This window comes from Prionailurus bengalensis, chromosome A2 (genome assembly GCF_016509475.1).
Source record: "Prionailurus bengalensis isolate Pbe53 chromosome A2, Fcat_Pben_1.1_paternal_pri, whole genome shotgun sequence".
NCBI lineage: Eukaryota > Metazoa > Chordata > Mammalia > Carnivora > Felidae > Prionailurus > Prionailurus bengalensis.
The window spans coordinates 16,529,219-16,554,295 of NC_057348.1; the positions used below are offsets into that span (position 1 = coordinate 16,529,219).

The 25,077-nt window shown below is 60.6% G+C and overlaps 1 protein-coding gene across 5 annotated transcripts; it reads left to right on the forward strand.

Moving 5' to 3' along the window:
• PTH1R (parathyroid hormone 1 receptor) lies at positions 1-25,077 on the forward strand. 5 transcript variants are annotated; one of them, XM_043587256.1, is made up of 16 exons: positions 1-152; positions 2,372-2,427; positions 4,759-4,881; positions 15,367-15,469; positions 17,405-17,539; positions 19,145-19,255; positions 19,359-19,477; positions 19,633-19,727; positions 19,924-20,119; positions 20,626-20,779; positions 22,316-22,376; positions 22,717-22,783; positions 23,058-23,152; positions 23,753-23,894; positions 24,012-24,053; positions 24,559-25,077. In XM_043587256.1, the coding sequence occupies exons 3-16, from the start codon at positions 4,807-4,809 to the stop codon at positions 24,934-24,936; spliced, it is 1,773 nt and encodes a 590-aa protein (XP_043443191.1). In that variant the 5' UTR covers positions 1-152; positions 2,372-2,427; positions 4,759-4,806; the 3' UTR covers positions 24,937-25,077. The 5 variants fall into 5 exon arrangements, with proteins under 5 accessions (XP_043443191.1, XP_043443192.1, XP_043443193.1 ...); XM_043587257.1 differs by lacking the exons at positions 1-152; positions 2,372-2,427 and adding an exon at positions 3,535-3,718; XM_043587258.1 differs by lacking the exons at positions 1-152; positions 2,372-2,427; positions 4,759-4,881 and adding exons at positions 13,708-13,829; positions 14,348-14,468.

The following is a 25,077-nucleotide window of genomic DNA, read 5'->3' on the forward strand; positions in this document are numbered from 1 at the left end:
GCTCTCACTTAAGCCTTTTCCTGTCCCCAGCAGCAACATCCTTGCTTAGGTCTGAAGCAGAGGCAGCTCAGACCTATCCATGGCCTCTCCATGGCCGACCTGAGTCTGCTCTGTGTTTCCAGGCCCTACCCGGAAGACCTTGTGGGCTCCAGGTGAGTGGGGTCCAAGGCAACCCTGGGACCCGAGCACAGCTGGGAGCGGCAAGGCCGTTGTGCCCCATTGCGTTAGCGCATGTGTTTGTGTGCGTGTGTACATGTGTGTGCCTGTGTCGTGCTGTGGGGCAGACAAGGCGTGCCTGCGTGGAGATGTCTGTGGATCTGGCGTTACTGCAGGAGGGGGTCTCTGACAGGAGGCCCCCCCCTCCTCCAGGCGCCCCAGGAGTGCTCCCTGCCTGGGGCAGAGCCTCCCAGCCCCTCTGCCCCCAGCTTCCCTCCCTTCGCCTTCCTGAGAGGTGAGAAAACCAGGCTTCCTGCTGCAAGGGGAGGGGGCTGCCCGAGCAGCTGCCGTGGGAGCCTCCAGTGACTCATCCGGGTGGGGGGTGTTTATGAGCAGGCGAAATGGCTGTAAAAGTGGCACCTCGGTTCACTTATGGCCTGGCCATCCCCACCCCCACCAGCCCCTTGCCTTGAAAAACTTCCAGAGGGGCCTGGAACCAGGGAGAGGTCTGAGGCTTGGTGGAGGCTCAGCCTGGGGTCAGGGTTCAGCTAGGGGTCAGAGGTCAGACTGGGATAAAGACTCCGTGCGTGGGGGATAAAGCTCAGTCCGGGATCAGGGTTGAGATAGGGATTCAAGCTGACTTTGGAGCTAGGATTGGGGGATGAAGTGTTGAGGGTCTGCAGGCCAGTTTTCCCACAGAGCTCCCAGAATGGGACAAGGGGTTTTCTGAGGGAGTGAGGCCAGGCTGAAGAGCTAAGAGCTGAGCCTCTGTCTTTCCTTCCTGAGTCTGGTGCCCACCGTGGCCCTAGGGTCTGTGTAGCTTGGCCAGAGCCCTACTCACAGCAGCAATGGCAGCAGCAGAATCCAGTTTAGGGTCACTGGGCCGGAGTCCAGTCTCTGCTCCAGTTCTGAGCTCCAGTAACCATCTTGGCTCTTCCCCATCAGAGGCAGGAATCCCTAAAGGCAGCTCCCTACCCCCCCCCCCCCAACCAGACCTTTTCAAACCACTGAAACTGACCAGAAACTGACCCTGGGGCCCTGGGGCTTGCCTATCAAAAAGGGCAGGCTGGCTCTGTCAGGCAGGCGGGTGCTACCAGTTAATGTGTGACACCCAATCCCCATGGTGGTACTTTAACCAGAGGCCTAGAGGTGACTTAGGGGATCAGCCTCACCCACACTGGTGGAATATCCAGCAAGGGCTTCTGGGGTGAGGCACAGGAGTTATGGCTAGAGGAACGCCCTTAAGGGGCCCACCGCCCGTCAGACCCCTCTCTGCAGCCCTACCCACAGCCCACCCCGGTCCTCCCGAGTACAAATATTGTTTGTTTCCCAATCTCAAGCTTTCTGGTGTCAGATCTAAGGCCTCCCTACATCAGCCCCTAGTTCCTGCAATCCCTCCATGAATGTTCTTTTCCTGTCACAGGGCAGGGGTGGTCAGCCATAGAACCATAAAACATAATAGAATGCTTTAGGAACAGAGACATAAAAGTGAGACTATCAAAATATAACCCTGAAGAAGCACAAATGTTCCTTAGGCACCCACTCTGGGCACCTGGGCCTCTCTGTCCCTGTTGCTAAGTAACCCACACACCATAGGGGGCAGCTCCCAAATCACAGCCCCTCCCCCCACGGGCCCCCCAGTAATGGAGAAGATGCTGTCACAAGGAGGGAGGGATGTTCTCTACACCAGGCATAGCATGATCCTAGCACAGTCAACTACAAAGGCCGAGGGCTGGGGAGTGAGCATGAGAAGGCCAGGAGTCTAGGGGACAGTGCTTGTTGGGGAAAGTCACCTCTGGAGGAAACGGCCTCAAACAGCATAGTCCTTAATCACCAGGACAAGAAATTTGAGGGTAGTGGGATACAGAGGAGGATGTGGCCACAGACTCATATGAAGACAGCTGTGCACACAGTATGGGAGATGGGTGGGTTTGGGCCTGAAGAAGGGTGGGCTGACAGAAAGGCTGGTTGCAGCTGGATTCCAGTAGTCTGAGGGTTTAGGCTGGCAGATCCATTCACATGGTGGGAGGGGCCATCCCTGAAATGTTGGGGCGGGGGCAAGGGCCGGTTTGGGGGCTCTGAGGAGCTCGATTTCCACAGGCTGAGTCTGGGAAGCTTACAGACCCCATGGGTCTGGCCACCCACCCTCTGCAGCACGAAAACAGTAAAGTTAAAAGTGCCCTTTGAATCAGCTGGTCAAATCCTCGGTTTACAGATGAGGCAACTGAGGCCCAGACAGCAGGAAGTCGTCCTGCGCAGGATATACACCAGGTGAGTGGGTAAGCAGGGGCTGCCACTCCACTCAGGTATTTCCCAGGGCAGCTTCCCCCAAGCCATCCCTAAAGCCATTCGCTCCAGGCGTCCCAGGCCCTCCCCAGCACCTCGGCTTCCCTGCCAGATACTGAAAGGTGGCAGGCTTGGGGTCCGAGATGCCTTCCTCTCGGCGCTACAGCGTCCCCTCCCGGGCATGAGCTCGTAACCCCGCCCCCACAGACTCATCCCGCTCTTCCCCCAAGTTGGGGGTCCCCAGTGGACCAGAGCCCGCCTGGAGTGTTTGGAGATGTGAAGGGGTGGAGAGGGACGCGGGGCTCCGGAGTGGGGGTCCCGGCCGAGCCCCGGGTCTCGCGGCCTGGAGCCTCCCGGGGTGGAGTCAGGGGCGGAGCTGGAGGGGTGGAGGCCGGGCCGGCGTCTGGAAGGGTCGAGACTCTGAGAGACCCGGACCCGGGGAGAGACCGGGGAGGGTGGGAGAGGGACGTGAGCCCCGAGACGCGGGCAGGGGCGGGGGCGGGTCTAGAGCACAGCGGACCTACCCACTAGGGAGTTCCCGAGGCCGGGGGTCCAGGCGAGGGCGGGGCGGGAGGGCCGTGGCGGCCGAGCCAGGCTCGGGGCTGGCGGCCCGGCAGCCTCCCCAGGGACCCCGGTGCAGCCCGAGCGGGAGTCCCGCGGGCGAACAGACTGCAAGCGGCCGGGGGCGCGCGGGGTACCTCCCGTGAAGAGGTCCTGCTTCGCGGCTGAGGGTCCCTATTCACGGGCCCGGGCAGGCCGATCAGAAAAAATAACGTCTGTGCCTCCCGGAGAAGAGAATGAAGCGGCGGCAGCGTCGCGGGCTACGTTCCCGGGCCCCGATGTCAGGGCTCCCTTGGCCCCGTCCCCTCCACACTCACATCCCGCCGCTGGCGACCCGGGGCGCGGCCTCTAGAGAGACGTCCCGGGGCAGGGGCAGCGGGCTCGGCTCGGCAGCTCCGCACACCCGTGGCGGAGGCGGCGCGGGGGGGCGGGGGGGCGGGGGCGGGAGAGGCCCAGGGAGGGCGCGGGGGAGGGAAGAGGCGCCCGGCCGCGGGGGGGAGGGGGAGCGGCAGACGCCGAGGCGAGGGACGCGCGCGGCGGGCGGCGGCTCCGAGCGGCGGCCGGGCGGGGGGCGCTGGAGGCCAGGCCGGCCAGAGGGGATCCCGAGAGCCCCATGAAGTGCCCCCGGGGCCGCGGACGGGGCGCTGTCCTGGGGAGGCTGTCGGGGGGTCCCCGACATCCATGGCTAGGCGCGGGCCGCGGCGGCGCGCTCGGAGTAAGTCGGGGTCGGGGGCCGGCGCCTCGGGGAGGGGGGCCGGCGTTGGGTAGGGGTGACGCCGGGCCTGGCCGGGGCGGGCGGGCTGGTCCGTCTCGGTGTCAGTCGGCGGCGCCTCCTCGGAGCCCGGTGGAGCCGGCGGCCCCGCGCCGCTCGGCTCGGTGGCTTTTTTGGAAACTTGCAAATGTTTTCGTAGAGAGAGGGAAGGGGGAGGGGAGGAAGGGAGCGAGGGAGTGACCGAAACGGAGCTCGGGGCTGCTGGAAGAACGGAGGCCAAGGCTGGGGGAGCTAGAGACGGACTGACAGACAGGCCGACAGGCAGAGCGTCCCGGCCGCAGGCGTGCTTCAGCCGCGCGGGCGCAGGCGGGGCTCCGGCCCAGGATGGGGAGAGGGTGCGGGAGGCGGCGGCGGACAGGATGGGGATCCGAGGGGGCCGAGGGGCAGGGAGCCGGCGGCCCGATCGCCGAAGGGCTCAAAATGTGGTTGCAAAGTTGGGATCGCGTCCCTAAGCTGCACGCCCCGAGCGGCTCGAAACGCGCCCCCCGCCCCGCCCCACCTCCCCTCCTTGCGCTGCCCGCGGAGCTAAAAATAACAGCCCGGTTCGCCCCCCGCAGACCGCGACCCCAACCCCTCCCCCGACCCCTCCCCCACTGGGCGTGGGGCGAAGCCACAGCTCCTAGTTCCCCAAAAGAAAAAAAAAAAAAAAAAAGAAAGAAAAGGCGGCGCGGGGTGGGGTGGGGGGGACGGGGGGCGGGCCGGGGGCGGGGGGCCCGGCCATATGGATGTGATTTCTCCGCTCCGAGGCAGACGGGCAGCTCCGCAGCGCTCGGCGCCCGCCCGCCGCCCGCCCGGCCCCCGGCTGCCTCCCTTCCTCCCTCCCTCTCTTTCTCCTTTGCGCTCGCTTGCTAGCCCTCGGCGCATGGGCCCCGCGCCGGGCCCCGGGGCCTCGGGCCGCCGGGCCTCCGGGGTCCCCTAGGCCCGGGCGTGGGCGGGGCGGCCCGGCCTGACGCAGCTCTGTACCCCACCACCACCACCACCAGGGCCGGCGGCGGCGGCTGCCCCGAGGGACGGGGCCCTAGGCGGTGGCGATGGGGGCCGCCCGGATCGCGCCCGGCCTGGCGCTCCTGCTCTGCTGCCCGGTGCTCAGCTCCGCATACGCACTGGTAAGTCCCTCACCCGCACTCCAGGACAGGCTGCGGGCTTGCTCTGCGGTCCCTGGGGTGGGTCCGACCGGGGCGCAGAGTCTTAGGTTCCCTGAGTAATCTGAACTCTGGGTGAGCGTCCTCTCTGACCCGAGATCCTGGGTGCCTGCTGTCTCTGGGGTGTCTGGACCTGGTGCCAGATGCCTAAGGGCTCCTAATTTCTGAAGGCTGGGTTTGGGGTCCCAAGTCTGGAAATCTGTGGTTGGGGTTCCCCTATCTTCTGCTTCTGCGAGCACCACTCCCGTGGCTGTGTCTCCCTCAGAGATGACAATGTGATCTAGCTGTAGACCGGGCTTTGGCCCTAAGGTAGGGTCCCACAGACTTTGTTCCAGGGCCTCTGTTTTCTGCAAATGTTGTTTGCAATCCAGCACACGGGGCTGTGCGTCTGAGGTCAGAACCAACCAGGCAGGGGGTAGGATTTAGGGGTCCCCTCCAGCTCTCACAATCACATGCGTGCACACACCGCGTACGCTCTTGCCCAGGGAGGCGGTGTGTGTGGCATGGAGGAAGGATGGAGGTCCCCTGAAGGAGACCGACCTCACAGAACACTTCTCCAGGAGAAACGTGCTGGAGGGGGACTCTGGTGAGTGAGGGACAGAGCAGAGGCCAAGAGGGGACCAGAGGGAGAAGAAGAAACAGGCTGGGAGATGGGCAAGAGAGACAGATGGGGTGGGGATGAGGGCTCCCCAGAGCAGAAGCAGCAGACAGACCAACAATAGCACAGAAAAGCAGGCACTGGCGGAGGCCAAGAGCCAGAGACAAGGAGGGAAGCATCATCGTCCGGGGCCAGAGTCTGGGTGCCAGGTCCCAGGGAGTCGGTCAGATCCCTCAGCAGCCCTGTCCCGGGAGACTAGCTCATTGCTGAGGAGACTGTCCGCCTGTGTGTCCCACTTCAAGGCCCCTGCTGCCTCCCCGGTACCTCCCGGGTGGGGGCATCTGCCTTCTAGAGAGACAAGCGGGCAGGCAGGCAGCTGCCTCCCCCCTGACCAGCTCCCTACCCGGGCAGAACCTTCATCGGGAAAGCAAGAGCTCTGAGATTCCTCCAGCTGCCTAACGCCCATGTGACCTTGGCCATCCTCCACACCTCAGTTTCCCCATCTGTAAAAAAACAGCAAGAACTATTTGGCTAAGAATCCCCTGATCTGAGGCTCTCTTCTCCTCTGGGGGCCTCAGCACGTTCCATTCCCTAGTGCCCGTGCCCTCTTAACTCTGGCTCCCCAAAGCCAGAGACCTCACCCCATAGGAGGACTTGCAGATGGGGGAAATCGAGGCTCAGAGACTTGTGCGGAGGCAAATGCAAGGACCCAGAGCTGTTTCCCCACACCCCCCTTGGGCCAGGCTCACGGTCCCCAGGGCCCCTTCCAGGCTGTGTGCAGAGCCAGTCCGCGGTCTGTGTGCACATATATGGGGTAGACAGGAAGGTGGGTGTGAGTGTCCTGAGAGCATGTCTGTGTGTCAGAGCAGGGCTGAGCCAGACTCGAGGCGTGCTGTTCTCCGGGTCCCCGTGAGTGTGTGTCTGAGACGCGTGTGAACTCACATGTGTCTGAAGCTGGGTCTGCACATCACTTGCAGGGACGTGGTTGTGCATATATGTGCATGTGCTTTTGTGAGCACATGTGCACCCAGGTCTATTGTTTCTTATTTCTATTTAATAGATGCTTTTGTAGCGCTCTCTTCTTGCCAGACACTGTTCTAAGCACTTTACAATATTAACTACTTTAATCTTTCCAACAACCCTCTAAAAAAGGTTCTGTTATTGTTCCCATTTTTAAAGTAATCTGAATCACGCAATCAATATGACCATTTTTTATTGCATGCCAACCTGGTGCCAAGCCCTGTGTCTCTGTGGGGAGGGGGTAATGGGTCCCCAGGGCCCCTCACTGCTTTCTGGGGAAGTTGAGGCACATGCAGAGAACCGGCCTGGCTTAGCCCCGGTGCAGTTCTGAGGGTAGGGCAGGAGGAGGGATGCCCTGGCTGGGTCTGCCCTGAGACCTTGTCGGGACAGCAGTGGCGGGATACTCGGACTGTGTATACCCTGGACCTTCCCGAAGACCTTCTAGGTTTTAGGTCTAGAGGATGTGGCCCAAGCGTCACCCGATACCCTGTAGGCCCCTGGGCTCAGCTGGAGCCAGCGAGAGACTGACAGCCTGCCAGTTTCTTCTTCTGAACCCCGGGGTGACCGTTCCCACCCAGATCTGTGCTGTGACCCACTAAGCCCGCCAAACTCAGCGAATAGTTCCTGTCACCAAACCTTCATGCTGCCTGCCTAGCCGGTCCCAGAAGTGGGCTCCCAGGGACCTCAGGTCTGGGGGGGCCAGAAAGCGCCCCACTGTGAGGACATCGGCTATGGCCAGACTCAGCCGGTCCATCTTGTGCCTTACGGGGAATAGTAGCCGCGAGCTGGGGGTCAGGTGGAGTGGATTTTGGAGGAAGGGATGGACCCACAGATTGTGAGTAGGGGGCAAAAGCATCCTTGGGGATGCCTCATCCTAAGGACATGTGAACGAGAAACTGCAGGTCAGCATGAGGGGCAGGCCTTGAGTGCAGAGATGTGATGCGACCTCAGGGTCAGACCCAGGAGGGGCTGTGGTGGGTGGGAGTACAGGTGAGCCCTCCTAGCCTGCTCCAGAGCCAGTGTGGCCATGGACCCTCTTTTAAAGACAGGAAGGAACCACCACGTGTTGAACAATGGCTGTCCTCAGACTCAGAGCTAGAAACTGTCACAAATGTTTTCTCATTCCATCCTTTCACCAGCCCATTTTATGGAAAAGGGCCCTGAGGTTCAGGCAGTGAATCTGTGGCAGAGGTGGGTCTTGAACCCACATCTTCAGACTCTTGCACCAAGCTTCTTCCTCCAAAGCAAGATCCCCATGTCCCACTGTGGGTTATTTAATTTTCCTTCCTTCCTTCCTTCCTTCCTTCCTTCCTTCCTTCCTTCCTTCCTTCCTTCTTTTCCTTCTTTTTTCCCTCTTTCCCTTTTCTTTCCTTCTTTCTTTCTTTCTTTCTTTCTTTCTTTCTTTCTTTCTTCTCCCTTCCTCCCTCCCTCCCTTCCTTCCTTCTCCCTCCTTCCTTCCTTCCTTCCATAAAATCCTTGTTATTTTACTTTTTTTAAATTTTTTTATTGAACAACTGATACTTGAATATGTTCTTCTTATTTGTTATTGAACAACTGATACTTGAATGTGTTCTTTCTTAGAAAAGAGTCACATAGTACAGAGTAAACAGAATTCACCCTTGATGGCTCCCAAGCCCCAGGGCCCCCTCTAGAGAAGATCATTTTTAACAGTCTGGGTCTGTGGGTGTCCTCCCAGACCTTTTCCTGTATATTTCCAAAAGGTACTTTTTTGTGTACATATAAAGCAGGCAGTTTTGTTCTGTCGTTTCCTGCTTGTTGTCAAATGAATGGTGTCTGTTTGTAGGTAAAGCTCTGTCATGTGCATTTTTTTGCATAAAGGTATGTCTTAGAGATCTTCTTGCCAGGAAACATAAATCTATTTTTTAATGGTGCATAGTATTCCAAAATCTGGGATGCATTAAGCAGTCCCCAGAAATGTATATTTAGACTTTTCTGCATAGGGGTGTGTGTGTGTGTGTGTGTGTGTGTGTGTGTGATTCCAGATGGGGGGCAGAGGAGCTCCTTGAAACGCCCTCCCGTGGCCCCATGTGACCATTTCTCCACAGGGTATTTCTAGATTCTGTCATCGCTGGGTCTGAGAACATTCACGTTTTTTTTATCTTAATAGACATGGCCAAACTGGCTTCTAGAAAGCTTATGCAAGTTTTTACTCACAATACCAGGAGGGACCAGGAGGGTCTCTCCCCAACACCCTCTGTCTCACGGGGGAAGCATGAGGATTTTCACCTTTGCCATTCTGATAGGTGAAAAATGGTGCATCTTGTCATTTTAATTTGCCAATTACCCATAAGCTTTAGGACTTTACGTTGGTCTATTGTCCCTCTTCTAAGAGCTTGCACAGAGCCATTACTCACTCCTCTTTCCATAGCTCATTTGTCTTTTTTGTATTGATTTGTTCAAGCTTTTTATATCACCTGCCCTTAAACACCTCCCCCCCCCCAACACACACACCCCAGCTCTGGGAACGGCCTGTGGACAGAGCAGGAGGAGGGGAGCCGAGCCCTCCCGGGAACTTGGGTTTTCTTCGGAATGTTTTAATGAGGCGTCAAGTGGCCTCCCCCAGATTCCTGTTGTGGGCCTTCTGGGGACACTCCCTGGTCCAGCCACCGCATCAGGAAAGCAGCTCTTTCAGAGAGAGAGTTCCTAGGAAAAAGAAAGGGTGGGGTGGGGTTTTTGCAGACCCCTGAAATTGTCTGCCAAATACGGTGTGACTGAGAGAGGGTGCAAAGCCTCCCTCAGATTCGCAAAGACACCAGAAACCTCCAAACCCTAAAGACCCCCAACTCTGGGACCGGCCTGTGCGGAGGTGAGAGCTGGTGGATCCCTATTCTGCTGACCAGGCGTACGGTTAAGTTAGGCTGTACTATCCTTCTGGGCCTTGGTCCTCCGGGCCAGGTAGAGGCCGCCTGTGAAGATCCACCGGGTCCAGCAGCCAACTCCGCCATCCCAGGTTCCATCCCACCTCCTGCCCTGAAGGCGTCCACGCTGGCCAGGATGAGAGGCGTCACAGTGCCTCCCCCCCCCCCCAGCCCCTCCCAGCCCTGAACACAGGCAGCCTGTTCAGGAAGGCCTGGAGAGGGGGAGGAAAAGTCAGCACTTGTCAGCGGTGGCGGGGCAGGAGTGTCCCCGGCAGGGAGCCCGTCCCAGCCTGCTCGGGCCAGCCGGACAGACAGAGGGCAGCAAGGGGCGGGGAGCAGTCCCTAGCCAGCTGGCACGGGAGACATCGAGGGGTGCCAGCACAGGTCCCAGTAGTGGAACCTGGAGAAGAGGTGCAGGAAGGCCAGGAGGTCACGAGGGGTCTCCTGTGAGCCAAGGTTTTCCCCTCCTGGCTTTTCTGGAGGTACAGCTCTCCTCGCTCCGAACACCAGGGCGCAACTGTCCTCTGTCCCATTAGAGCCGAGCACAAGATGCCATCACCAACGCCACCGCCGTGTGGTCGCCTCTGTCTGCCCCCACCCCTGAATTACCTTTCTGCCTCGGAGCCTCTGCTGGGAGGCTCTTGCCTGGTGCAGCAAGAGGTAGAATCCAGAAGGACTCTGGAAAGCCGGAATTGAGGCTTGCACTAGGGGATCCATGGGGCCTGGTGCTTCCTCAAGCAGACTGGCCCTCTTCTTTTTAACTGTGACTCTCGGCCTCAGTGTCCCCATTTGCCAGATGGGGATGTGGTGGAAGATAAAGGAGATGTAGATAAAGCTCCACGGGCAACGGGGTGGGTGCCAATAGGCAGAGGGGCTAGACGGATGCCAGGCAGGTCTGCTTTCTCTAGAGGTGATGAGGAAGCCGACAGCCGCTTTCCCCCACGGGACCAGGGCGAACCCTGGCAGAGGGATGGGTGAGATGACCCAAGAGGACATCTCGAGTCTGACACCACTCAGTGGAAGAAGCCCCTTTCCCAAAGGCAGGGGTGTCGGCAGCTGAAGAAGTAGCCCTTGTATTTCCTTCTTAGTTTTGCCTGGAGGAGAATGTAGGCATGTCTGGGATCACAGACAGCAAATGTGTGGAATTTGGCAGTTAGGAGAGGAGCTGAGAGGAGTGGCCCTCGTTTGGTCAGTGGCGTGGAACTGGCTCTCTCCACCACCGCTGTCACAGTCACACCTCCATCACCACCCCTGGCCTCCCCGTCCTCACCTCCACCCCCACTGCCACCACACGAGGACGCTCATCCCCAACTGGGAGACTGTCCTCAGTGGGACTTCTCCGGGAGCTCAGGTAGAAGGAACTGCTCCCCCCACCCCCACCCCCCCCCCCGTCCCCGCCCCAGGGGAGGGGTAATGAGCAGATGGCCTTTTCTCTTCGTCTGGGCTTCTGAACTCAGGAAATGAGAAACACATCCGGGCCTCTTGACCACACACTAGTCTCTCCCTGGGACAGCAGCTTCTATGTTTGTAAATAACATACTGGCTTCCAGCCTCCACCTGCACCCTGCCTGGAGCCCCACAGACACCAGCTCATTGCTCCCAGGCTGCCCTCTCCCTATTCCTCCAGCTCAGGGCTGAAGTCAGGGCATCACCCCACCCCTTGCGTGTTCACAAACTGCACATCGTGCACACATGTGCACAGAGGAAGGCTCTGTGTGGGGGGGTCCACCATGGGGAGTGTTGCTACAGCAAGGGGCACTGAAGCCGAGCCGTGTATCGGTCAGGTCAGGAGAAGTCAGCCCTGACTCCAGACCATAAGAGGGATGTGGGAGGGGGGATTGGGGGCACCTGGTGCTGGGGCTGGGTGGCCCCCTCATTGGTGGGTGACCCCTGGCTATGATCCATCCCTGGGTCCCTCAGTCCTCACCCCTGACACCCAAGATCTGCCAGTACTCTAGATCTAAACTGAGTCCCCACTCAGTTTATTTAAACTGAGCCAGCGTGAGTCCCCCGCACCAGGAGCTGGGCCAGAAAGACCTGAACTCTGCTGGGAAAGGGGAAGAAGGGCTGGTTAGGTCCGGGGAGGGAGGAGCAGACAGAGTCAACAGGCCAGGAGGGGAAACCGAGCTGCCTTCGCTTTCCCCTTCACCCTCGGGAGATAAGACCTCCTCGGTCAGGGCAGAAGCAGATGAAGGACCCTGTTACCCGCCAAGCCCAAGCCTGGGGGGCCTTGCAGTGACTTGCAATCTTACTGGGAATCCAGCTTGGATCGCCCCAAAAACTCACCAGGCACACTTCACCCAGCAGGCCCTCCTGTACTCCCTCCTCCCCCGCCTTCTGGAGTCCCGCCTCCCATCCACCCCTCACTGTGGGTCCCTGGACTTAGTCATCTACCCAGTCTCCCTCTGCCATTCTAGGTCCCCAGCCTGGAGCCACCTGCAGTGCCCAGCAGCAGGGGAGCCCATAGCAAGTGGGAGAGCCACGACTTGGTGGTGGTGGCGCTGCTAACGCGGGCAGTTATAGCGACCAGCTCGGCCACGACCCAACCCCTGTCCAGGCTGTCCGTGCAGTACCTCACTGAATGCTCATGACAGCCCTATCATCCCCCTGTTCGCACAGGTGGAAAACCGAGGCACAAGGGTTAAGCAACTTCCCTAGACACACAGCCCATCAGTGGTGGAGGTGGGATTCAAGGTCCAGTGGTGGCCAGCAGAATGTCCCTGGATGAGGAGAGGGCACAGCTGGAGGGAGGGGCGAATGGGGGCACTGCGGGCAGGGGAGCTGTACTCAAGGGCAGTGGGAATGAACTTGGCATGGAACTGTCCTCCTTTCCTTGGGAAAGTGCTTCCTTGATTCTGGCTTGGGTTCTTGCTACAGTGGCAGTCCTGAGTGGCAATGGGTCCTACAGCTTCAGGGAGGTCAGAGGTGGGGCCACCATCCCTGTGGATAAATGGAGAAGTTTGGGGGCCACGAGGTGCCTCCCTTCTCCTGAGTGTCCCCAGCCCCACCGTGGAAGCCAGACTCCAGAAAAGAGGGGTGCCTCCCCTTGGCCATAGAGAGGATAAAGCAGCAGCAGTAAGTGGAGGCTGAGCGGACGCCTTGGGCCTGTGAGGGAGCGTGTGGTTAGTTCCCGGTCGTCACCCAGCCAGCACGCTTTGCCAAATGGGCAGTTTTCAACCCATGACTGCTCACATCAGTGGGCTAGTCTGTCTATTAGGAGGGCGGGTGTGCCAGCCTTTGGGGACTGGTAGGAGCTTCAGTCACTCGGGAGCTTTCCATCAGCTGGCGAAAAGATGGGGCATTATCTGTTTGTCTTGAGAGAGATGGAGATGGGCAGAAGAAGGGGTGGGGAGGGGGGTACAGTGAGGGAGTAAGGATAAGACAATGGTAGAGGTGGTACCGACATTGGTTATGGGGCTGGTGGCAATAATGGTGATGGCAGTGGTGGTGCTAATGTTGCCTTTGGTGGGGATAGCGACAGCGGTGATGGTAATGATGCTCTACTGGTCGGGATGGTGCTCATGGTGGTCATGGCGGTCACACTGCTGGTAATAATTAGTGCTCGTGGTGGTAATGGTGCTGGTGCAGGTGGCGGTGGTGATGGGGGTGGTGATGGTTTGTGTTGGCGTTGTCGGTCAAGGTGATGATGGTTGTTGGTGGTGATGGTGGTGGCGTTTATTGATGGAGGTGCCAGTTGTAATGATGGAAATGGTAGTGAAGGGGTGCTATCATGGGTTGGGGTGAGCAGCTCAGCTATGCAGGGATCAGACCCCTTGGGAGCCTGGACCCCCAATGCCAGAGGCACAAAGAGAACTTCTGGTTAACCTTGGAGCCCCGTGAACTAGGGCAGGCCCAGTTGTCCTCCCTCAAGCCCCATCCTGCTCCGCTGCAGCTCAGGGAGGAGCGTGTAGAGCCGGGAGGAAACAGGAGGTGTGGGGGCCACTAGGGAGCACATGACAATCTGCCCCAGCCCTTCCCGGGGTGCCCTGGGCACTGGATCCAGCTGAGATCTCAGGGTCCAACTCAGACTGCAGAGACGGAGCACGGACATCTGATAGACAATCCCCCCCCCCCCCCCGTAAGGAACCGCCGCATGACACACTTGCAGGGGTGCACACGCGGACCTTTGCCCGGGAACACATGTACACATGCATGTTCCCGGACACCCGAGGCTCACGTCCCAGATGCATGCGGGACAGTCCCCATGTGAGAACGCAAAGAGACAAGGGCGCACACGAGCGCGCGAGCCGGCCCGCAGTGGGTGCGCGGCCGCTGGACGCCGCGCCGCCCCTCACGCGCGCGCGCACAGACGCGCACGCGCTCCGCTAAGTAAAACCAGCGGAACCCAAGTCCGGCCGAGCCAATTGGAGACTCCTTGGCCCTGGAAGCCGTTGCTGCTGCCACCGAGAGACGCGGTCAATTAACTTCTCCCAGCAGCCGGGCTCCCTGACCCGCCCCGCCCGGCCAGCCCGCCCCTTCCCCAGCCCGCCTCCTGCCTCCCCCTGGCTCTCCGCCCTGCAAAGCTCCCCTCTGACAAGGGACCGGCCCCGCCATGCGTTGGCTGAGGGGCAGCAGCTCTGCCTGTTGAGAGGCTAACGGAGCCAGGCTCTGCCCTGTGGAGTGTGAGGGGACACAGCCCTGCGCTTGGGGCTGAGGGGTCTAAGGGGACAGACATGTCCCTGTCCTGGTGTCTGAGGGGACCCGGCTCCAACTTGGGGGGGGGGGGATGCGAGGGGAATGTATTAACCTCTGTGGGTCCCACTCGTGGAAGTGGCTAGACTTGGTCACACTAAGCCGTCCCCAGGGCAGCATGCTGCCTTTACTCTGACCCGCTTCCAGCCCTGTCGGGGGGGGGGGGGGGGACACAACTTCAGGGTGCGACCACACCCCGATGCCCGTGATGATCTTGTTCTCCTCCTCAAAATGATTCCAGGGAACCCCAGTGGGTGGCAGCGAGTGCCCAGGGTGCACAGGTTGGAAGGAAAAGAAGGAAGTATATTCCAGAGGAAACAGTGGGAACTGATACTCTCTTGTTGGCACCGTCAGAATACAGGGTCAGTCGGGCACCTGGGTGGCTCAGTCGGTTTAGCATCTGACTCTTGAGATTTAAGCTCAGATCATGCTCTCACGGTGCGTGAGTTCAAGCCCCGTGTCGGGCTCTGCGCTGATAGAGCAGAGGTGCTTGGGATTGGCTCTTTGTCTCCCGCTCTCTCTCCCAAAATAAGTACACTTAAAAAAAGAAAAAAACACAGGGTCGGCCTGGGTGGAAGGAGCCTCCAGATAAGCAGTGGGATGTGGGTGACTCCCACCCACAGCCCGCAGGGGAGTGTCCGCCCAACCAGACCACTGGCCAGCAATTCCTCAGTCCTCTAGCTTCTGGGACCACAAGGGGGGGAGCGGCTGAGGCACTCACCATTCGCTGCAGAGAGCAGTGACTGGGGAGAGGGCCAGGATGGAAATTGGTGACTCCGGAGGTCCCCCAGGGCACTAGGGCTTGAAAGAATCCAGGGCTGGTTTATTTCCCCAGAGTTCACCACTCCTTATCCACCCCCTCTCCCTACCAGGTCCCCAACAGACAGGATCCTGTGAGGATCCATCCCGGGACATTCCATCCCTTTCCCATGTACCCTTAGGGAACAGACTGCACAGAGAGTATCAGTGGCTGCAGCCTACAGGGTCACTAGCGGACAGGCAGGGGACATTCCCCTCCCTCTTTTATCCTTCTGGTGGGACAGGCCCTACCCTTTGGAGCTGCAGATTCCCATCTGTAAAATGGGAGCTTTGTAAGGCAGAGCTCCCAAATTCTAGACTCAGGGCCTTTGGAAAGGGTTGTGTTGGGGGTGGGGGGGGAGGGAGGGGAGGTGCGGGAATCCCTCAGGGAGGTTGGGATGGTTGTAGGACCTGCCTCTGAGCTGGTAAGTCCTGCCTGCAGTCTGACGTTCAACTTGGTAGGTGGATGCAGATGACGTCATGACCAAAGAGGAGCAGATCTTCCTGCTGCACCGTGCCCAGGCCCAATGCCAGAAGCGGCTCAAAGAAGTCCTGCAGAGGCCAGGTGGGGGCGGAGCCGGAGGGAGGCGGGGCCAAAGAAGGAGGGTCTGGAAGCGAGGTCCGAGGGAGGGAGGGTCCAAATGAAGATGAGAGCCTAGGATGCAGAACTAAGTGGCACCAGGGAAGGGGGGGGGGGTGCTGGAAGGGGAGGTCAGGCCAAAGTGGGGTGGGTCAGGTGTCATCAAAGTCAGCAGACTGAAATGCACTGAGCCTTCCCTCCCGTGGCAGGGTTAGGGCGGTATGAAGGCAGCCACAGTCCGAATCATCCCCACAGGCTTAGATCTGGCAAGGCACACCAGGATCAGGGGCACTGACTAGGGTGCCAAATCCCACTGGGGTGCGCTGGGACAGCTTCCTGGAGGAGGAGGTATCCAAGGAAGGCCCAGAAGGATAAGTAGATCTTTGAAGAGGGCCATCTGGTCAGAAGACGAGGCTGAGGTGTCCAGGGTCAGGAGAATTGGGGTGCATGGGGCTGGACGGGGAGGATGACAGAGGGATAGGGATGGGTACCTGGGACTCTGAGTCATAGTTACTGTCCGGGAGAGGGTGTTTGATCTGAGGTAGGGAGGGCTGCTGCCCACCAGTGCGGCCTCTCCAGGGACCTGTGCTAAGGTGAAGGGGGGGCACTCCCCTTCCTTCCTGCCTCCTGCCCTATCTTGCCCTGAGTCCATTTCCTGGAAGCGAAGATGGGAGCTCATGAGCACCCATCCGGGCCTCTGCCGCCTGTCTGATCAGTCTCATGGACCTGGAAGAAGCCCAGACCCACCCTCACCCCCGCCCCCCCGACTGGCTGTCAAGAACAGTTTCCTGTCTGGAGCTGGCTCTCAGACTGCCGGGGACCCAAACACACAGTGACACACTTTATAGCACGTGGACTTTGCTCACAGTCACAGGGATTCACATGGTCTCTTTGGTCACAGCCCTGTCCACACTGGCCCCACTGGTGACTCCTTGGTTCCCTGCCCCGGTGACTTCAGGGTTTGGGGGTCAGGTGGGCCCCCCTCTTTGGGTCCCAGCGCTCTTCCTAGTTGTGGAAGCCTGGAGGCACCTTGCCCTGCCCCAGCCCGCCCCATCCTGATGGAGCCCCTCTCTTCCTGCTCTACCCCATCTTGCTACCCCCTCCCTGCTGATGCCCCAAGGATCAGGCACAGCCATTCCATCCCAGTTGGGGCGTCTGCCCTCAGCTTCCCATTGCTGCCACAGACCCTGACACGGGAGGGCCAGGGGCCCTGCTCAGGCTGTCACTGAAGGGACACAAGTCAGAGAATGAGGGAGACTTTTCAGCGAGGGAGAGAGATCTTGAACATCTCTCTACTGGAGAGAAAGGTCAGCCCAACTCAGTCTCCGGAGTCCCTCTGTGGACCCTGTGAACCCTTAACTCAAGTATCTCAGGGCAGGGGACGGACGGGTAGGTAGACTTGCCTGAACACCCTTGACAGCTGCACACTCTTGCTGTTGTCGTCCACACCGCCAGCTTCCTGAGCTGCACAATGCTCTGGCCGGGCTGCGTTTTCACAGTTTAACCTCTCCATGGACATCACCCCTACCGTCCGCTTTTGTCATGCGCCCCCTGGTGGGGCCTCGTCCTCCTGCACAGGCTCTGGCTCCGACTCCTGGGTCGGAGGACACCGCCTCTGCCCGTGCGTTGCCCACGTTTACTGCTCGGCCGGCTAGTTGATCCCACGCCCGCGTGGTGTTCGTTCCCATTTGAACCTCCTGGTTGACAGTCTCCACACCCTCTGCTTACTTTGCACCTGGCAAGTACTTTACAGTTTGTAAGGCGCTTCCTCACCTGTTACTTCAGCTCTTTCAGTGGCCTGGGCTGTCAGCAGGACAGGGATGAACCCACAATGCACAAAGGGGGAGTCTGAGGCAGGAGTGTGCCCTGGGTCTCCTGCCGTAGGACAATTGATAGCCATGACTGCCCTGATTTCTCCAGCTGACATAATGGAATCAGACAAAGGATGGGCATCTGCATCCACATCAGGGAAGCCTAAGAAAGACAAGCCATCTGGGAAGCTCTACCCTGAGTCCGAGGAGGACAAGGAGGCGCCCACTGGCAGCAGGCACCGAGGTATGTCTGTGCTTCCATGCATCCATGGGAGACCACCTAGGACCCACCCACCCCGCCGCTCGATCCCCGGCAAGTGAGCTCATGCTCTTCAGCTCTTGTGGAAAAGAAGAGGCTGTGGCCCCCTCCCTAGGAAAGCAGGGGAGGGGCTGGGAGGAGACAGAGCCCAGGAGGTATGGTGTGGAGGGGGCCGGCAGCTGGATGGGCCCGGACACCCAGGAGATTTGGGCAGAGAACTTGCCCCACGTACCCCAGCGGTGGCCCCAGGGCTATGGCCCCTCCCATGGAGAGAGATGACAGAGGACCTGGGAGACAGAGGGGCAGGGACAGATACAAAGACAGGGAGAGACAGACAGGGGACCGGGAGGCACAAACTGGGACTGGGACTCTGTCAGAGGAGGGTCCATCAAAAATAGTATCCTGGGCCATAGACACAGAGCAGGAGAGGATGGTAGCCACGGACGAGTGGGGCCAGAGAGAGAGAGACAAGGAGGGGAGGAGAAAAGAGAGGGAGGAAGATGCAGGGCAGTGTTGTCCCTCAGGAAGGTAAGGAGAGACAAACACAGAGCCCAGGCTGCAGCCACAGGGCCGGTTTGAACCGGCTGGGTGGGCAGCAGATTCCAGATGGGCCACATCTGGGAGGCTGTGGTCACCCTGTGGCTCCCCAGGGACCAGAGGGAATTGTGGGCCTAGCCAGGCGGGGCTGGGAATATGGTGCCCAGGACAGAGAGCCTTTCACCAGGCTGGGGTGGGTCCAGCCATCAAGGCAGCCTTCCAGGATGGCTGGAGAGTCCTGTGGCTGGAGCCCTGCAGAGGGAAAGAAGGGAGCTGGGGGGTGGAAAGTAGAAGATTCAGAGGCCGGAGACCCTCCAAGGTCACTTAGTAGCTCTGCTGTGAGGCTGGAGCCCTAAACTAGTGTAGAATCCCACAGATAGCACTTAGATTTGGGGGGATGATACCTTCCCTACGAATGATCATTGGAGTCTTATAGCAGGTGCTCAGGGTGGGTCTGAGATGGGGGTGGAAGCACAGGCTGATATGGTCAGTCCCAGCTACCCGGTGAAGAAGCTGGAATACAAAGAGGGTGGACATCTGCATGAGGTCAGCTAGCACTGGAAGCTAGTCCTCCTGCCTCCTGTCCATGGTCCCTGGGCAACGATCACACGGAAAGCATTCTCAGCTGAGGGAATTAGTCTGGGAACTTCCCCTTCTCCAGGGACACCTGGAGGTGTGACCAAGAGTAGAGGAAAAAGAGAAAGGCCCGGCCAGGGGCTGAGTCCCTGAGGAGGGCAGGGCCCTAGGCTGTATGACTTCAGCAGATCACTTGTCTCTCTTGGCCTCCACCAGTCAATCTAGAAAATAGGGCCATGCCAGTACCTGCATACAGGGGCTGTGGGTGAATTCTATGAGGCCAGGTGGGTGCAGGGCACAGTAGGTAGTAAGGCTCAATACATTCTCTCCAGAACGCTCCAGGCCTGAGTTCTCCAGTCCTGGGGCACACCTGTCCCTGAGGGAGCCAGCGACCACAGGTGTGTTCATTCTTCTGGGTCACTAACCATGGACTTGACTGGTGTCCCCCACCTTGTCTGTCTGTCTCTGTGGGCACAGGGCGCCCCTGCCTGCCCGAGTGGGACCACATCCTTTGCTGGCCGCTGGGGGCACCAGGTGAGGTGGTGGCCGTGCCCTGTCCCGACTACATTTATGACTTCAATCACAAAGGTAAGGCAGGCTGGAGTAGGGTGGGGACCACAGGGGTGCCAGGACTTGGAGCTCAGGGCTCCAGACCTCTCTGCCTGCCCTGACCCTCCCCATGGACCCGCAGGCCATGCCTACCGTCGCTGTGACCGCAATGGCAGCTGGGAACTGGTGCCTGGGCACAACCGGACATGGGCCAACTACAGCGAGTGTGTCAAGTTCCTGACCAATGAGACTCGTGAACGGGTGCGAGCTTTCCCCCTCCCCAACCTGACCTGGATAAGGTCACCCTACCCCATTGGTGACCCCTGAGCTAGGCCTGACTCCTCCGGCAACCTTCACTGGCCTCTTACCCTCCACCTGAGTCCCAGGGCTCTGACGGTGTGTCCCCACCGGCACAGGAGGTGTTTGACCGCCTGGGCATGATCTACACCGTGGGCTACTCTGTCTCCCTGGCCTCCCTGACCGTGGCTGTGCTCATCTTGGCGTACTTCAGGTGGGCGGGGCGAGGGGCGGGGCCGCGCTCGGTGGGCGTGGGCGTGGGTGGGGCCGAGGTCCGGTGCCTCCCTTCCCCTTACCCGGGCGGGGCGTCCCTGCCGGCAGCGCACAGCCTGGCTTCCCGGCCACCCCCCCCCACCCCCCCCGCGCGCGTCCCCGTGCCCTCACCCACGGTGTTGTCGCGCGCCCCGCAGGAGGCTGCACTGCACGCGCAACTACATCCACATGCACCTATTCCTGTCCTTCATGCTTCGCGCCGTGAGCATCTTCGTCAAGGACGCGGTGCTCTACTCGGGGGCCACGCTCGATGAGGCCGAGCGCCTCACCGAGGAAGAGCTGCGCGCCATCGCCCAGGCGCCCCCGCCGCCCGCCGCCGCCGCCGCCGGCTACGTGAGTGCCCCTCCCTCTCACCGGCGGCCCGCGCCCCCCTCCCCACCTCCCCACCTCTGGCTTCGCGGGAGACCCACCCTGCCGTCCCTCGCCCGGCACCTCCACCTGCCGCTAGGCCCTCCCCTCTGCCCGTCTCCTCCTGCCATGCCACTGGAGTGAGCCACACACAGCCACCCGGCACCCTCGACCCCGCTTCCAGCCCCTGCTGCCGTGGGCTTTGTGACTGTCTCCCACCCGGCACTTTCCTCAACACTCCTGCCTCGGCCCAGCACGCCCACCCACCCCACCTCTTCACATTGCCCCCTGCCACTGTCCTGACTGCCCTCCTGCCCCTGGCGACGGCTTCCCCCCTCTCCCTGCACCCCCAGCTCTGCCCTTGACCAGAGCCTGGCCCTTCCTGCCCTCGTGACCAGCACCACTTGTCCTATGTTATGAGCAGCACTCAGCCCATCTCCAACTTCTGCACATGCAGGCCTGCCTTCTGGCTAACACCACTGCTCTCCTAGGCGGGCTGCAGGGTAGCTGTGACCTTCTTCCTTTACTTCCTGGCCACCAACTACTACTGGATTCTGGTGGAGGGGCTGTACCTGCATAGCCTCATCTTCATGGCCTTCTTCTCAGAGAAGAAGTATCTGTGGGGCTTCACGGTCTTCGGCTGGGGTAGGCAGGCGTGGGGGACAGCGGGGGCTGGGGCAGGGGTGGGGCCATGGGCAGCAGGGTCAAAGGGTCAGGTGCCCACACAGCATATGCCATCCCATCCACCCTTCTGCGAGTCTGACCCCATCCCAGATTCAGGCAACAAGCCTTGGCCAGGGGTCAGGGTTCACCTGGGATTGGCTCAGCCCGTGGTTGCGGTTCACTTGGCCTTGAGGCTCAGCCCAAGAGAAGGAGGGGGTCCTCTCAAGTTAAGATTCAGGTCAGGATCAGAGTGGGATCTCGGGTCAGAGATCACACTAGGGCCAAGGTTGGGATCTGGGATGCCCCCTCCACCCTGAGCCCTGTTTCCCTACCGATCCCCCTCACTGCCTGCAGGATCCATGACCCAGAGCCCCAGGGCGGGCTCTCGGCATCATCTGAGCTTCGGCAGCCCCTCTGCAGAGTGGGTTGCTGGGGCTCTGCACGGCTCCCCCACGGGCTCTGGGATTGAGTTACCGATAATTGTCCATTATTGTTGGCAGCTCCCGAGCTTGGCTGGGCTCCGGGGCAACTGGCCAGACTGGGGCGACTGGCCAGACTGCAAAGGGGTAGGCCCGGTGGCTGAAGCCCTCCTCCCTGCACTCAGCACCCAGAAGCTCTCAGGTCAACAGCCACAGCCCCTTGCCACACCCTGACCTTGTCCTCACCCACAGCAAGCCCCAGAGCTGGGGGAGATCTGGGCCTGGTTCCAGGAACTGACATGGGCTCTGGGGCTAGAGGGTGTCAGGGTGGGCAGGAAACACACAGATTGGGAGCACACAGAGCTTCATGACACAAGAATGTCACAGCTCTTTTTCCCACCATAAACCCAGGTCGCACCCTGCCCCTCCCAAGAGTTCACCTGGCCTAGAATGAAGTGTGAGGGTCCGGAGGGTGGGAACCTGGGCTCCCGTCTAGAGGCAGAGCTCACTGAGAGGTACCATGTGCATTCTGAGCTGACTCGGGCCTGGGAACACCAAGGTTCCCCCGTGGACTTTACTCAGCCTGGAACGACGGTTGTCACTCCATCCAGTCTCATCCGTGGGGGCTAGGGCCTTTCACGCTGGGTGTTGGGGAGGGGGGGGCGTGCTGGGACAGAAGAATGCTGGCACTGGGCCCCCTCCCCACAAGAGCGCCCCGTGCGGATCACTGCCCTTGAGAGGAGAGCAGGGGGGAATGGGCTGGGCACGGGGAAGTCAGCGATGCCTTATTTTACCCTGTGCCTGGCAGGTCTGCATGTGTGGGTAGGAGACGCAGAGCCAAGATGAGGGCAGAGGGCTGAACTGGGCGCTGGGCACTAGAGCCTTCAGAGGAGGCTGTTGGGGAAGCAGAGTGGCACATGCCAGCCTGTGGCTCTGTCGCCAAGCAGCCCGTGGCTCCAGGGTGAGGGGGGTCAGGGACGGTGACTGGGTAAGCTAGGGGTCCTCAAGGATGAGAGGGGTCTGGCGAGGAGGGCTGAGCGGGGAGACATCGTGGGCAGCACCTACGGTTCCTCACACGCTGCCCCCTCTGCACCCACAGGTCTGCCCGCCATCTTCGTGGCCGTGTGGGTCAGTGTGAGAGCCAGCCTGGCTAACACCGGGTAGGTCCAGGTGGAGAAGGGGGCCAGCAGGGGTGGGGGGGGTTCCGACACAGGCCAGAAATACCCCTGGAGCCCTCTTCCTCTGTGCGGTATGTGAGGGGGCTTCCTGTACCCCGGCCCTGAGTGGGCCCCGCTTCAGTTTTGTATCCAGCGTTGAGTCAGGTGCCCCCTCAGGGTCACAAGAGGCTGCTGCAAAAGAAGCGTGTGAGGGTGGCCTTAGGCCTGGCCACCCCCAACACTCGGCTGTCCTCTGTCAGAGCAGACCAGCTCTGGGGCCACTCTGTGGGCAGGCTCAGGGTGGGAACAGGGGGGTGGGAGCTGATGCCTCGGCCTCCCCCAGGTGCTGGGACTTGAGCTCCGGGAACAAGAAGTGGATCATCCAGGTGCCCATCCTGGCCTCCATCGTGGTGAGCAGGGGTGGCAACAGGCCCGGGTGGGGGTATTGCCACAGGCCCCAGTGCCCAGCCCCTGACGGGGACCAGAGGCTTCCCCGGACCCCAGGACTGGAGCCACAGGCCTGAGAAGCAGCTGCCCCCCACCCCAGTCCGCTGGGGAAACCAAGGGCCCACCTGGGGACGCAGTGGCAGAGCAGAGTCCGGGCAGGGCCGCGTGCCCCGGGACCCTTGCCCCCACCCCCAGCTGGGGTGCAGCTCGAGATGCAGCCCTCCCTCCCTCCCACAGCTCAACTTCATCCTCTTTATCAACATCGTCCGGGTGCTGGCCACCAAGCTGCGGGAGACCAATGCCGGCCGGTGCGACACGCGGCAGCAGTACCGGTGAGCTGTGCCAGGCAGACCCCGGCTCCTCAGAGCTCAGGGGTCATCAGACCCCGGCACCATGTGAACAAGCAAAGACAGAGGCCCCAGGAGTGAGCCTGTGTCAGGGGGAGAACCCAGCTCCTGACTCCCTGGCTGGCCCCAGGGATCTCACCCCAGAGCCAACCTGGGCCATTCGGTGCTAGGCCCTGCCCTAGAGCTGGGGTCTGCAAGGGTGAGACAAACCCAGACCTCTCCTTAGAGAGCTGATCGTTCAAGTCTGAGGGACCTGAGGGCCGTGGGTGGCTTCGAGAGGGCGGTGGTTCAGCTAAGACCTGAGGAACGGGCCGTGGGATGAAGGAGGAAGGCGGGGGGGGGGGCGATGAGTGTGTGCCAGTAGGGGGACCGGCAGGTGCAAGCCCCAAAGGGCCCTATTAACACTCTGCCAAGACAGCGAAGGGTGGGTGGCCCAGGTTAACTGGATTGTGCTCCGCCCTGGCCCGAGCCTCAGGTCCCGTAGTGGCTCCCGAAGCCTGGAGCCCCGGGCTGGCGGGTGGGGACGGCACCGTGCCTACTGAGGGGAAGGGGCTTGTTCCTGACCCGCGCGCCCTGCCGGCCCAGGAAGCTGCTCAAATCCACGCTGGTGCTCATGCCGCTCTTTGGCGTCCACTACATCGTCTTCATGGCCACGCCGTACACCGAGGTCTCAGGGACGCTCTGGCAAGTCCAGATGCACTACGAGATGCTCTTCAACTCCTTCCAGGTGCGCAGGCCCTGCCCAAGGCCCGGCCGAAGGTGGGGAGGGCAGCGGAGGGGGGTCCACTCCCACCCTCCCTGGATGCGGCCTCCGGGCCCTGACCCCACGTGCCTCTCTCCGCAGGGATTTTTTGTCGCCATCATATACTGTTTCTGCAACGGCGAGGTAAGCGGTGGGCGACGTTGGTACGAGGCAGGGAGGACGCGAAAGCGCCAGGGGCCCCCCAAGTCCTGTCCTTCCGTTCTTCTGTTCGGCTCCTCCTATATTCCTCCAAGAACATCCCTGAGGACATTTGTGAAAGCAGAGTCTTTCCAGATGATTCAGGCTTGGGACGTCCTAGGATTTGTGGGCTCTTCGATCTCTGGCATAGCCAGTGTCTTCCCAAGCCCACAGTTGAATCTCCGTAATCCAGACTGAACAACTCAGCCACCCTTGGGGCCATTTGAGCCTTGTAGACTCTGGGCGTGTCAGCTGCCTGAAGCCAGGCACCATGTTCTGAGGATGACGGGATTTTACTTGGCCTTGGAATTTTCCAGTGATATCCCGTGCCTTCGGTTCTATTCAGTGCTGAGTGTTGTAGAGGCAGGGAGGAGGGCACGCCTGGGCCTGGTGGGGGGGCACATGTGGCAGAGGGGTTACCTGACGGCCTGCCCTCCTCCCGCCACCCCAGGTACAGGCTGAGATCAAGAAATCCTGGAGCCGCTGGACACTGGCACTGGACTTCAAGCGGAAGGCACGCAGCGGAAGCAGCAGCTACAGCTACGGCCCAATGGTGTCTCACACGAGTGTGACCAACGTAGGCCCCCGCACGGGACTCGGCCTGCCCCTCAGCCCCCGCCTGCTGCCCGCCGCCACCACCAACGGCCACCCCCCGCTCCCCGGCCACACCAAACCGGGGGCCCCGGCCCTCCAGACCACACCACCTGCCGTGGCTGCTCCCAAGGACGATGGGTTCCTCAATGGCTCCTGTTCGGGGCTGGACGAGGAGGCCTCTGCGCCGGAGCGGCCACCTGCCCTACTGCAGGAGGAGTGGGAGACAGTCATGTGACGGGGGACCTGAGGGTGGGACCCATGGACATGAGGGCCGACAGACGGACCAAGAGACGGGTGGTTGGACAGTTGCCCACTCAGGGCTGGGGCTGGGAAGACAAAATAGGAAAAAAAAAAAAAAAAAGGGAAAAGGAAGCAG

Excerpts from the sequence above, each read along its gene's own strand:
- PTH1R (XM_043587256.1), top strand. The coding sequence starts at position 4,807 with ATGGGGGCCGCCCGGATCGCGCCCGGCCTGGCGCTCCTGCTCTGCTGC. Across the intron at positions 19,256-19,358 it reads TTATGACTTCAATCACAAAG|GCCATGCCTACCGTCGCTGT; the intron begins GTAAGGCAGGCT and ends ATGGACCCGCAG. Across the intron at positions 20,120-20,625 it reads CCGCCGCCGCCGCCGGCTAC|GCGGGCTGCAGGGTAGCTGT; the intron begins GTGAGTGCCCCT and ends CTGCTCTCCTAG.